At 33.5% G+C, this 13,922-nt stretch overlaps 2 protein-coding genes across 22 annotated transcripts in view; one reads left to right on the top strand and one right to left on the bottom strand.

The window, feature by feature from the left end:
- The window catches only part of Tenm3 (teneurin transmembrane protein 3), a 2,373,066-nt gene that overhangs the window by 267,032 nt on the left and 2,092,112 nt on the right, over positions 1-13,922 (top strand). The gene's annotated exons all lie outside the window — the stretch shown is intronic.
- LOC109680986 (short transmembrane mitochondrial protein 1-like) lies at positions 6,305-7,383 on the bottom strand. Its single transcript, XM_074053446.1, has one exon. The coding sequence runs from the start codon at positions 7,315-7,317 to the stop codon at positions 7,174-7,176; it is 144 nt and encodes a 47-aa protein (XP_073909547.1). The 5' UTR covers positions 7,318-7,383; the 3' UTR covers positions 6,305-7,173.

The following is a 13,922-nucleotide window of genomic DNA, read 5'->3' as shown; positions in this document are numbered from 1 at the left end:
GTAAGTAGTACAGACTTAAATACTAAGAGGACTAAAGGCATTCATAAATCAGATTAATAAACATGAAAATTGTACATGAAGGAAAAGTTCCTTTTAATTTCTTTTCTGGCAGTAGCCATAAAATACTAATATAAATGTTACTTATTTATTCTCTTATTAAGACAGACAGCCTCAATACCATGCTAACTATGGTCTGTAGTCTCAGGACATTCTTTATGCATATGTTTTCTGTATTTAGAAAACTGTGAAACAGATTTTGTACCTAATGAAGAACAGCTCAGTATCCTCCTGGCTTCTCTGTTTTTGAGAACATGAAATGGTTTTCACGTGGTGGTTGTATAAATTAACAATTTTCCCTAGTGTCAAGGTATCCTGTGTTCAAGAAACTCAGTGATCCTATCTTTTAGATAGGGTCTTTTTTCTCTAAATGAATCTACTTAGAGTTATAGGAACGTGACATACAAGAGACAAAAATAAGGTAGTTTTCTTCCTACTCTGAAATATGCATGTTTGTTAGTTAAATGTAGTTATGTCATACTATTAAAATTATAAAATTAAGTGCTCATTACAGCATGCAATCAACTGTTGCCTTTTCTTGCTAGAAGTTATGAAGGCTGAGAGGCCTAATTAACTCCTGGTAGTGGAGGCCCCACCCACTGGCAAGATCACTTGAGAGAGGGTAGACCTCTCTAAGGAAGAAGTTAAGATTCATTAGCTTTGAATCTGCTATGCAAATTCTATTAAATAGGGCATATTTATGATGAAAAGTGAAAATGTTTACCTTACGCTTGTATTTAATTAGTCTAATGGTTTTCCATCAATGCTGTTTATTCCTTCTACTTCTTAGGCAGAGAAATGGCTGTAGAACCATATTCTTTCTTCATTACCGTTAATTGTTTTCACTTATGATGAAACAAGTCTCTTCCCTGCAAATGCCTTTGGCGTTTTCATTTATTAAACAGTCATTGACAGAGAACCTAATGATTTGCAAAATATTCAACTAAATTATAACCTTTAAATCCTTTTCCTCCATATACTATTATCTTCTTAAAAATGAATCAAATAGATTCCTTACAGCCCTATCATTATGAGTCTGTTTCTCTTTAATGTAATGAAAATTTTCAACAAGTTATTTATCATTATTAAATCTGCACTTCATGACAGACTCCACTCGCTTGCCTAGTTGTTGCATAGTCACCCATCCATTTTCTTAGCAGAACGACACATTTTAACAATGAGTAGTAGTTGCCATCTGGTCATGGTATCTAAAGTTAATGGTGAGAGGTACTGGAGATAAGCAAGGTGGTCCTGCAACAGACAATAGGAAAGAAGCAGGCATGAAGTGCCTCCCTGGGAAGCCATTCTGTTTCATATTCTTAATCTTATGTGTTCAGGTTGAATCCAGGCAGTAATTGGCATTTATACGGATTTGCTTTACTTTAATTGAAACTCCCAAGTTATCTGCACCTAGCTAACCTGATGTGTCTTTATGAGTTCTCTTAATTTCTCTCTGAACTTCACCATGAACCCTGTCCAAATTTATATGCACCGTTTCCAAATCTACCCATTTATGATGGAAATCATCCTCATATTTCCACTTAAAAATACAGAAAATTATTTATTCTATGAATTATGCTTTACTGGCCTTCAACATTCTTTAACTGCCACATACTTGAAAAAGTTTGACTACTTCATTGATGTAAATATATTTAACAGATCTTTTTGACAATAGTTGAGAAATGTTTTAATATTGTGAGGGGTTAGTACCAGTTGAGGGTGGATATAAGGAAAGTGTATGGGAGGGTGAATATGGTGTAAATATTATGTGCACATCTATGTAAATGGAAAAAATAAGACCTATTGAAACTATTCCAGCAAAGAGGGAAAGGGAATAAAGGAGAATGATGGGGGAGGTGAATTCAGCTATGATATATTGCAAGAACTTTTGTAAATGTCACATTGTGCCCTCAGTACAAAAATAGAAATAAACAAATATTGTGTTCATTTCTTTGTGAACCTCTAAATTTAAGTATATATCTTGCTTTCAGAATTTTAAGGGAATCTGTTGTTTTGCTCAAGTTTGGGTAGACATAGTTCATAGAACATTTTTTTACATTTTTTTTTAAATTTTATTATTCATATGTGCATACAAGGCTTGGGTCATTTCTCCCCCCTGCCCCCACCCCCTCCCTTACCACCCAGTCTGCCCCCTCCCTCTCTCCCCCACCCCCTCAATACCCAGCAGAAACTATTTTGCCCTTATCTCTAATTTTGTTGAAGAGAGAGTATCAGCAATAATAGGAAGGAGCAAGTGTTTTTGCTGGTTGAGATAAGGACAGCTATACAGGGATTTGACTCACATTAATTTCCTATGCATGTGTGTTACCTTCTAGGTTAATTCTTTTTGATCTACCCTTTTCTCTAGTTCCTGGTCCCCTTTTCCTATTGGCCTCAGTTGCTTTTAAGGTATCTGCTTTAGTTTCTCTGCGTTAAGGGCAACAAATGCTAGCTAATTTTTTAGGTGTCTTACCTATCCTCACCCCTCTTTTGTGTGCTCTTGCTTTTATCATGTGCTCAAAGTCCAATCCCATTGTTGTGTTTGCCCTTGATCTAATGTCCACATATGAGGGAGAACATACAATTTTTGGTCTTTTGGGCCAGGCTAACCTCACTCAGAATGATGTTCTCCAATTCCATCCATTTACCAGCAAATGATAACATTTCGTTCTTCTTCATGGCTGCATAAAATTCCATATGTATAGATACCATTTTCTTAATCCATTCGTCAGTGGTGGGGCATCTTGGCTGTTTCCATAACTTGACTATTGTGAATAGTGTTGCAATAAACATGGGTGTGCAGGTGCCTCTGGAGTAACCTGTGTCACAGTCTTTTGGGTATATCCCCAAAAGTGGTATTGCAGGATCAAATGGTAGATCAATGTTTAGCTTTTTAAGTAGCCTCCAAATTTTTTTCCAGAGTGGTTGTACTAGTTTTCATTCCCACAATTTTCTTCATTTACTCTGATAGTTGACCACACAAGATATATTTCATCTATTATATATTTATTCCAGACTTTTCCTCTTTTTTTTGGTTTTAATATTTTCCTTCTTCCTGTACATCCATTTTGTATACCCAACATCCAGCTCAAATACTCACATTGTCTCCTAGTTCTACATTAACATGTAAGATTTTGAAGTATTCAAGAAAATTCATAAAGGAAAAATTTAGCTGATCCTACAAGAAGTGGTTTATTTCCAACTCAAGTTTATATTGTATTTATATAGGATTCAATCATACATATTTCTTTAAAATAATCCATTATCTCTACCTCTGTCCTGCGGACAACCCAAGATCTAGAATCTTATTTTCATGAGATCATTGCAAAATAAGTGCTTGTTTGGGAGCAAGAGAAGAAGTACAGATCAGCTGACAAGGACAAATTCTGAAGATAATAAGGTGATGGTCCATCTGCTCAAACTCCAAGTATTCATTTCATTTCTCAGGAACGAGGAAACTACATGTAAAATTTAGCAGAAAAACGTGGAAGGGTTTATTCTACTGATACATTGTGAAACTTTTCAGGTACTATTGTTTTTGTGCCATATAATGGAGCATAAAAAAAGAGTAGGAAGAACATAGTTGTCCTGATGGCTTCCATATTTTGATGGCTCCAGAACACACAACTTGGCAAATAAAGTCCTTGCACCTTTAGGTGGATGAGATGCGGTGTCTAATAATGAAAATAAATCTGGTAACTTTGGGGACCTCAGATGAAGATGACCTTAGCAATCATAATAGTTTCCTAGGACTGTTATAACATATAACACATTACTATAAACTTGTCAGCTGAAAATAACAGAAATCCATTTCCTCACAGTTCTTGACCACAAAGCTTCAAATCAAGTTTTCATCAGGAATGATTCTTTTCTGGGCACTCAGAACATCTTTTCTAGGCCTATCCTTTAGCTTCTAGTATTTGTAAGCTATCCTTGGTCGTTCCTTAGCTTATGAAAGAAGCACCCCAATCTGTGCCGCCATCTTTACATGGCTTTCCCCTGTGTGTGTCTATGTGCCTCTCCTTTCTCTTACAATGACACCAGCCATTGGATTAGGAGCCATGCTAACCTAGTAGAAACTCAGTTTGATTATACTCAAGAGGACCTTCATTCCAAATAAGGTCACATTCAGATAGGATTAGGTCTACAGCCTATAGTTTTTTCTTTGGGGGGGGGTGGGGGGTAGATCCAATTCACCTCATAAAAGCAATATTGAAGATATTTTTTAGAGTTTTAAAAGCAGTAGCATCTCTGTTGACAATAATTCTGGGGGAAAATGGTAGATAACGTAATAGTATCTGCAAAAAATGCCTTATCTCTCTTGCTTTCAAATTTGGGTCTTTGCATAAGATTCTGATTAAGACTTGAGGAAGCCAATATATTATTTTGGAACATATGAAATTACTGTTTTGTGAGGCAACAAATGTTTGATATTTGAGGTTTCTCATAATTCAGGACAACAGAAAGTAAAATAAAAGTCAGAAAATTCTTATGAATTAAGAAAATGACAACTTTAGTGACCTTAGTTTAGAATTTTTTGACATTATGAAAAAAACCAGACTAAGATGTTGCTTTTTCATGAAAAAAATAGTTTAAATTAAAGCCCATGAAAATTCTTGCTCTTAGTAGGTATTTTCAAGCTTTATAATCAAACTTAATTAAATGATGTACATTCAACAACCATTCCAAAACAAATTAAATTAGATGATATGCTTTTGCCACTCTAAGTTAGGCATGATGTGAGTAGATACATTTTTATGCCATATTTTTATTTTATAGTGACTAAAAACAAAACAAAGGTGAGTTGAAAGTATTTGAAATCCTACAAAAGATGTGAATTAACTCCAAACCTTTTTGGTGATAGCCTAGATATCAATCTCTTTATTCACTCTTATGATTTGCATAGTGTTTTTTTCCCTTTCAACATTTATCTAAATTGAAGAGCATTGAATTAATTTCTGATCACTTTTCCAATTTTTCAAAGTTATTTATATTCTAATGTTATTTTATAGAGGACAGCATACTCCCTTAGATTTGCATTGATATTGTTTTGAAATTTGTAATGTTATCTCATAAACTTCACTTGATTTCATTGAATTTATTTATTTATTTATTTATTTATTTTTATGTTTCAACTAATGTCTACTATTTATTGGACAATTTGCAAAGCATGGTATAACACATACATACATAATCTCAATTTTCTCATGAAAACCCTTTGAGGTAGGTATTACATCCACATCTTACAAATAATGCAACAGTTTCAAAAAGAATAAACCATCTGCCCACTTCCCACTGCTATGGAGAAACCAAACCATAATTTGATCCTGATCTGTCTCACACACGAGAATGACCCTTTCAAGGAAAAAACTTATCTCCATGTATGAGATCCATGTTTTCAGAGAGAAGTGGGATCACTTAATTTAGAATCTCATACAGGATCAGTGTCATCACTATCGGGAAAAAGGTGACTATAAATACTTGTTCCAGTTTGTTGATTCCACTAAAATGTCTTCAGGAAGACATTATTGGTAAAACTGCCCAACAAGCTCTGAAACAAAACACTATATTGGTACAAATTATACTTTTTAGGACTTTTTATCTTGTAGCTATACCCTACATAGGTATGTGTAACATTAGTTTCAATGCTATCACCATAATAGCAAAAGAATAACCTAAATATTTATCAGTAGCAGATTAAATTATGGTATATCCATTTAATAGAATATTATGAAGCCAAAAAAGGAATAAGATTTCTTATTCCTTAGAAACTAATATGGAATGACTTCCATTAAGAAGAGGGAGGGTTTCCAAAGGGGGCTATGTATAGTTTGTTACCATTTGTGTAGAAAAAGAAAAAAATTCATGCAAGTGAGTGTTTAGGCAGAGACTCTTTCTCAAAGGCACAAAGGAAGTAACGATGAGTGTCAGAAGGGGAGGGGCTGGGAGCAAGAGGACAGGAGCTAGAGAGGCCCTTTATATGAAATCACTTTTGTATCTTCAACCATGGGAAAATATTTTTAATTAAAAAAATATGGAGATGAAATGGTATACAACTATAGTCCCAGCACTCAGGTGCAAAAACTGGAGTTGGCGATCAGCCTGGGCAACACAGTGAGACTCCACCCCACCTCACCCCCCCAAAAAAGACTGATTATACATTTGACAAATTACTAGAGTAATTTCTAATTGCAGAACACCAACCCCAAAAAAGAATAACCTATAAAAAGAAACAGAATTTTTTCTCCTTGAGTTGCTGATTTTAGTGTGAATTTGGACCACACTTTTCTTAGAATAATCACTATGAAATTATACTGTAAATACATTTTTTAGTGTGAAACACCATAACATTTCCTTCACCAACAACTTCTCATTTATCCATCATGCAATGTCAAATGCATCTATAATCTCATGATTCTTTGGAGGAAAGAGTCAGACCAAATATATCATTAAGGAAAAACGTGCATCATAAATAGACTGTGAACTCTATTAAGAGAAAAACAATTATTTTGCATATTTTTTTTAATTCCCCAGTTCTATACAGAATTTCTAGAATATAGTTTCTCAGTTAATGAAGAGCAAACTGATTTATTGGTTAAATTATCAACTGTGGAGCTGCCTGATAACAGTATAAAATAAATGTATAATTCACCAGAAACTGGCTTCTACATATTTTAATTACTTTGAATCAACAAATTTTGTGACAAGTGTTTTAGCAAGCACCCATTATAATTGCTAAACTGTGAAAATCAGCATAACTTATACCTGGTCAGCTACACAAAACTCATCAATTTTTCTTTTAACAAAAGGTAGTAGAAATCCCAAGGAGGAAATAAACTACTAATTAAAGATTGTGTTTGCTAACCTAGCACCGTAATTCAGTCTTAGAACCTCCCAAGAAACCAGAAGGAAGACAAGGGAAGAGGTGAGGCTGCTGGAAACATAAAGGGTAGTTCTCAACTTGTAGCCCCATTTTTCTCTGAGGCAACACACAGCATCTAGAAAGAAGAAAATCGCTGAGACTGGAGAGAGCAAGAGTTTTGGGATTAGGAAGTGACGACGGCCCCTCAGAAGCAGTAGAATTGGTGAATCCAGAACACAGTGCTGGAGTGGGCCTTAGGAACTAGGGGGTTTCTTCTTGGCTTCCAAGTCCTTTTTAATCTCTTCAACTTTTTTAGCCAGGTTTAGAATGTCATAGTTCTGAGCCAGGTACATACCAACCACGTTGCCAAAGGTAAATCCAAGAAGGAACTGGAGCATGATGTCGTCAGAGAAGGCAAGGAGGTCGCGAAACGTCCCACAGCTCCAAGGCCGGTCCGGTCCTTCCCCCCCACCCACCCGGCGCGAGCCATTGAATTAATTTAATCTCAGACCTCGTGACACTATGGTTTCTAGCAGTTTAAAATGTACCACCAAAAATATTTTCACATACTAGTTTGTTTGGGAGTATTCACTCATGAAAGAGTCAATGTAGCTAAAATCTGGTTTTGAAAACTAGTCCTTCAATATCATTACTTTGTTTTATCAGTTTAGTGAACAAAGTCTCATACACAATTCATTGAGAGGCAACTGACAAGCTGGTAACTGAGTAAACTTGAGTTACTCTGATATTTGGATTTGATTCAGGACTTTGTGCATTTTTTGAGACTTCTTAAAGACTTCAGAAAAAAGATGTGAACCAGAAAAAAAAAAAAGAAAGAAAGCAAACAATACAGAAATGGTAAAGGAAGCAAGAACCATGAAAAAAATTTTGTAATTATTGGAACATATCATCCTACACGTGAAAAAAGTGTAAAATTCAAACATTTTTAGCAAGAAAAAAAATACTTCTAATGAAAATTAAAGCTTTCAATTATGCATTAACATTTAAAAGTTTCCCTTGAGAAAAAGTCAGAAACAAAACAAAATATGCTTGATTTCAAATTTGGTGGTAACCTATTGCTTACTCTGTTTATTAAATAAGTTTATATCTTATTTCTCTTTCAATTGCACATTCTGGCAGCTTGCAATGTGTTACCAGGGGCAAGGTGTTTCATTAGGAAATACCTGGAGGTGACATAGACTGATAGTCAGGACTAAAAGAAGCTCTGTGATTCTGACCTCATCAGACTACTGTGGACAAATGTACCTTTAGCCATGGATCTTGTTTCTTTCTAATCAAATTCTCTACACATGTTGAAAATCATGCATTTTGTTTTGTTTTCATCTTGTTTTTTAGTTTGTTTCTCTATGTATATTTTAAGGAAATTTATTGATTGGGGTATAACTGTTTTTCTAATGAAAAATTTAGATAATATCCAAAGATGAAGTTCATTTGAATTAAAGGGCTTTTTTGCACATCTTTTCTAGAGCATTTGATATGTAGTATACTTCTGATATTTTTCTAAGTTTATAACCTTGAAATAAAGTGTAAATGACAATAACCACTTATCAGCTATGTCTTTAAAATAATTTCATTTTTCATCTAATTAATTTTCTTAATTCTCATTTGTGCATATATGTTAACTTTCCCAGAAGTTCCAGTCATATCTCTATTATATTAGATCTTGGTTTTGAAATTGCACCTGTTGTTGTACTAAGGAGAATTTTTCTGAAAGCTCAGAGAATTTTCAAAGTCCTATATTAATAGGACAGATTAAATGGGAAATAGTAGGTTAAAAATGTACCTTTCACTCTGTAGGTAAAAAGTTATCATATTTGTGAATTTGATAGCAATAAGAGATAGTAACTTTGTATTATGAAATTACCTACATTAATAATACTGAAAAACAAATTGAGTATTAAATAATTACTGCAAGAGAAATGTCCTATTAAACTAGGATTGGAGTAGTTCAAAGGTTAGTGTGGCATTTGAGAATTTGGATTAATTTGACAAAAGCTATGGAATTTCTAGAGTCTAGAGTACAGTGTCACCAAACCATACCCAATGGATCTTCACAAAGAGCTTTTGCTCTGATCATGTGAAGATATTGTCTATAATTGTTATTCAATAAAAATGCAAATGCTATATACATTGCAAACATGAAAGGTATCCTTTAATAACTAAATAACATTACTTTGATAGTCTTTTGACCCACGTGTTTGTATTTATGTTGATCAATTAAATATTTTACATTTTAATTTATTTCCCAATTTTTCTTGTTCAACATATAGAATTAAATTTTGCTTCTCATTCACATTCTTAAGTAGATATTTCATCAGGATTTTTTTGGGTTTTTTGATGGTACTGGGGCTTGAACTCAGGGCCTTGTGCTTGCTAGCAGGCACCCTATCAATTGAGCAGTGCCCCCAACCCAAGAGGATGGTTTCTATCAAAAACCAATTCATCTCTTTGCTTGCAAAAAATTATATAATGCCTAGAGGACTGTTTCAGCAGACTAACTATAATAACATCCTTGTTGAGTGAAGACTTGTTTGGGTTTGAACCCTAGATCTATCATTTTCTTATTGGGGGACATTAGGCAATTTCACTTCCCTGAAGTCTAGTTTTACTCACCTCTAAAACAGTGTCAATAATAAACTACTTTAAAAGACTTTCCAAAAATTGAATCAGATATGTAGATTATGCAATTAACCCAGCATATAGTAGACATTTAATAAATCTTTATACAATATTCACAGTAGTATAAAGCAAGTTGTTAGACAGTCACAGCTATCCGGCATCTAGTAACAGGATTGTAGAAACCCTGATGATTTGCTCTATTTTCCGGGTTTGCAGTTAATATCTAAATATGCATCAGAAAAATAAAGGTGGCTCATTATGAATTAACACATCTTCCCATCTTACTAAATTATCATCTCTTATTTGCTTACCACATCTGTGCAATTAATGAGTTTTCAGAGGTGCAGTGTGGTTTAGTGTGAACTTGGAAGTCTTAAAGTTTTATATAAAAATTATAAAAGGCATTTTGCCTAATAATAAGGACCAGTTAATACTACAAAGGAAACTTACGGTGGAAAGTAATATTTTCTCAGTGCTTGATATTAGAATACATTCTTTACAACATTTATGGAAAGTCTTTTTATTAATATTACCTGTGCTTACGGTTTGCCTTCAAAATCCAAGTTATATCTCATATGTGTATTGTTATAGACAATGGTTTAACACTTTCCTAACTTTTTTCCCTCTATAAGTTCAAGATGATTTTTCCTATGGTTCCCAAATATTCCCAATATTTCCTATAGTTATATTTCAGTGCCTTCTTCCTTCCCTCCTTTTCTCAACCATGTAAAGATGCATCCATTCTTCATGACCGTATTCTAAATCCTATTTTCTTTCTTTTTCCAGCAATCTTTACTAGCTGCTACATGATCATATGTAATCCTTTAAAGGATCTATCTGAACGTTGGGCTGCAGTCTTGTGTCAATTATTCATATGTATCTTTATTTCACCCATAGTGCCTGGTGCCTCTCTCTGCATATAGTAAGAAGGTAGCACAGGAAATAATCTACTCCTTAGCAAACAATGTGTTAAGTAACTCATTAATAATGTAGAACAATAGTGGATACAAACTATTTTTATCTCATTGATAAGCACTGATTCTACATTTGCAAAAGGGAAGTATGTATTATATTTTGTTTTCTAAACAATTCAGAATCACACCAAGCAATGCCCCTGAGTAACTGACAATATTCATAGAATGTTTAAGGCATCAGAAAATATGTTTCTTATTGGCATGTATTTATTGAGGAGGATAAAAACAAAACGAATTTTCCTTCTTGTTTACACTTATAACTTCACTTTGAAAGACAGAATTTTTTATTAGTTTCATTATACCTTATTTGGAAAAGATAGTTGCAGTGCCATCTGGTTGGATAACTGGACAGTTTCTAAAAATTGTTGATTTTAGAAGTGAAGAATATACATCACCTCTAGAAAATAAAGGCTGGAAATATATTAATCCCTAAAAATGTAACAGTAAAGTAAAAGTCATAAACTTAAGGTTTGTGACTATATTTTATTGCTTCACTTTGGCAATAAGTGATTCCCAAGAAGAGGACTAATTTGTTAAACCCATGGTTAGATTAAAAGTCTTTGGCCTCAGATATATTCAAATACCCAAGCTCACAGTGTGTAGCTTAATGATACCATTGCAAAAATGACAAAAAAAGCCAACCTGCTTTTTCTTGTGAATTTTCTTTTCATATTTATGTTTCATCTTATTGAATTCATTATATTTATTGATAAAGTATACAAAAACCTTTTGGAAATTATGCAGCATAAATAAGTAGATGGGTTACCAAACCTACCAAGCTATGATGCATGGAGCTGCTCATATATTTTCTACTCATATTTTCTTAAGACCTTGCAGCATCTTTCAAGAACCTTAAATAATGCTAAGGGCAAAAAATAGCAATCCAAAGGGATGTATCCTCTTACAAAAGTGTCCTCAATCATCAGTTTGAGTGATCTCAGTAGTATTATGACATCACAGGAGCTGTTCTTGTGCTTTTACATTCTATGTTGGTAAAGTCTGCCATGACAGACAGTAACATGTTCAGACATATTTATTCCAACTTTTTCCTGTCAGCACTCCTCTGTGTATATACTTATATATCTGTGTATATATTTACATGTATACATATTTATATATGTGTGTATATACACATAGTGGAATGTAGCCCTTGATTATAGTCCAAAGAAGCCTAGACATGCTTAACATTTAAAAATGTCTTATTTTTGGTTAAAACATAAAAAGGATCAAACAATTTCATAAAGTTAATATAATTACAAAATTAGTAAGTACATAGTACTCCATAAACTTGAAATATGTTTTAAACTACTCTTGTGCGTAATCTCCAAAATAAAATTATGTATATTTTTGGTCCTTGGAGTAATTAATAATCTATGCATGACCTGAAAATTAGATAGATAAATAGAGTAGAAATGTAGATGATACATGGACAAACACATATGAGCTCACTTATACACATCTTACAAGTAACAGACACGTTTAAGTGCATATCTTATTTCTATTTCCTTATTTTATCCATTTTGAAAAAGATAAATTTTATATGAATTATTAGTTATGACCTAAACATATACTTCAATAACATATAATTCTTAATTTATTGTTAATAAGTAAAGCTTATGAGAAGACTATAATTGTTTACTGAGTCAATATGAAGAGTACAATTATGAATGTGAGCTGGGCTTGGTGGCTCAAAGCTGAATCCTACCTACTCAAGAGGAGGCAGTTAGGAGGATCATAGTTGGAAGCCAACTGGGCAAAAAAGTTCAGGTGACTCCATATTAACAAATAAGCTTGGTATAGGTACAGTGGTGTGTTTCTGTCATCACAGTTACATGGAAGGTGTAAATAGGAGCATTGCAATTCAAGGTGTGGGCAAAAATAGGAGACCTTATTTGAAAAATAGCTAAAAAGCAATAAGGACTGGAGGGAAGTATGGCTCAAGTTGTAGAGTGTCTTCCTAGCAAGTGCAAAGTCCAGAGTTCAAAACACAGTGCCACCCACAGAAAAGGAAGGAAGGAAGACACACAGGCAGCTCTAAGTTTTGTTTATTTATTTTTGCTTTATTTTAAAATATTTATTTTAAAATGTTATTTTGTTTTGCTTTTTTAATTTTAATTTTATTTAATTTGCTTTATTTTAATTAAAAGTGACATGATCAGTTCCTAGTACACTAATCACAGACACTACTTGACATAACTTTACTTGCTGATCATGTAACTGGTTGAGGAGCCATCAGGGAGAATCACATTTTAGTAGAAATTCCAGTACATTGAATTAGTCAAGTAATGGCCTGGAATGATTTCTATTTCCTTTGCCTCCCTGCTAGGGTGCAAATCTAATTGCTCTTATCACTCTTTAGTGAAAAAAGCTTCATTAGTCTTCATTGTCAGTAGAAAGAACACTATATTTCTTAATATGCTTGACAGGTCCATGAAGATCTAGTTCTTTCTGATGTACTAGGTACACTTCTCGACAATCTTCTAGCCACTGTATTACAGAGAAGATAATTTACTTTTACTTTCACTGAAAAAATACATTGCAGTGTCTCTTGCCTCCACACATTTGCACATACTCTTTTCCTTAGCTAGAAGTCATTTTCACTTCTGAGAACACACATTTTCCTTATCTGGCTCTTTCTTTCTCATCATTGGGGTCAGTGAGTCCTCCCTTCTTCCAGAAAGGTGCATTTTCTAGAACATTCACATTCTCTCACTCTGCACTTTGCAATAATGAAATCATGAGAGTAGTGATCCAAATTTTCTAAAAACCTCCAAATTAAGAAGTGTATTAGGTTAATCCTTTCAATTCCTAGTTGCTAGCAGATCACCAGGAACATATCACACACTTTGAAATACTTGTGAGTAAATGAAAACCACCATCTTCTCTGGAAAATGCAAACGTATATGCTTATGCATCTAAGCAAATCTAGATAGTATTTGTTTAATCTGTTGATTGATGATTCTTTGAATAGACATTTTCTGAATAAATTTTACTTTGGCACATGTCAATCATTGGTAAGGGTTTGACCAACTTTGGTTAATAAAAAGATAGAACAAGAGATTCCTATGAGTAGTAACATCTTACATTGCTTATAAAGATTAGAAAATTATATCATTACTGTAATATAAATTAATTCAATATATGTTTAGTTTATGATAATAATATTGTTAAGTGTTACATTACATATATATACAGTCCTTTAAAATTCTTATTTACTATGTTATTTTTCACAGACCAAGTGCAATATTTCATGCACCTATTGCTCTTCAAAGTTAATGTATTTATATTTATGAAGAAAAAAAGAATCATCTGTGTGACTCAGAGTGAATTTCAAACTTATAGTCAATGTTCAAAATTCTGAGATGCAGAATGGAATTATTTGTGTGAGT

Source organism: Castor canadensis, chromosome 14 (assembly GCF_047511655.1).
Source record: "Castor canadensis chromosome 14, mCasCan1.hap1v2, whole genome shotgun sequence".
Classification (NCBI taxonomy): Eukaryota; Metazoa; Chordata; class Mammalia; order Rodentia; family Castoridae; genus Castor; species Castor canadensis.
This window is presented reverse-complemented; position numbering and strand designations above follow the sequence as displayed.

Bases quoted from the DNA above. Each gene is read 5' to 3' on its own strand.
- LOC109680986 (XM_074053446.1), bottom strand. From the start codon at position 7,317: ATGCTCCAGTTCCTTCTTGGATTTACCTTTGGCAACGTGGTTGGTATG.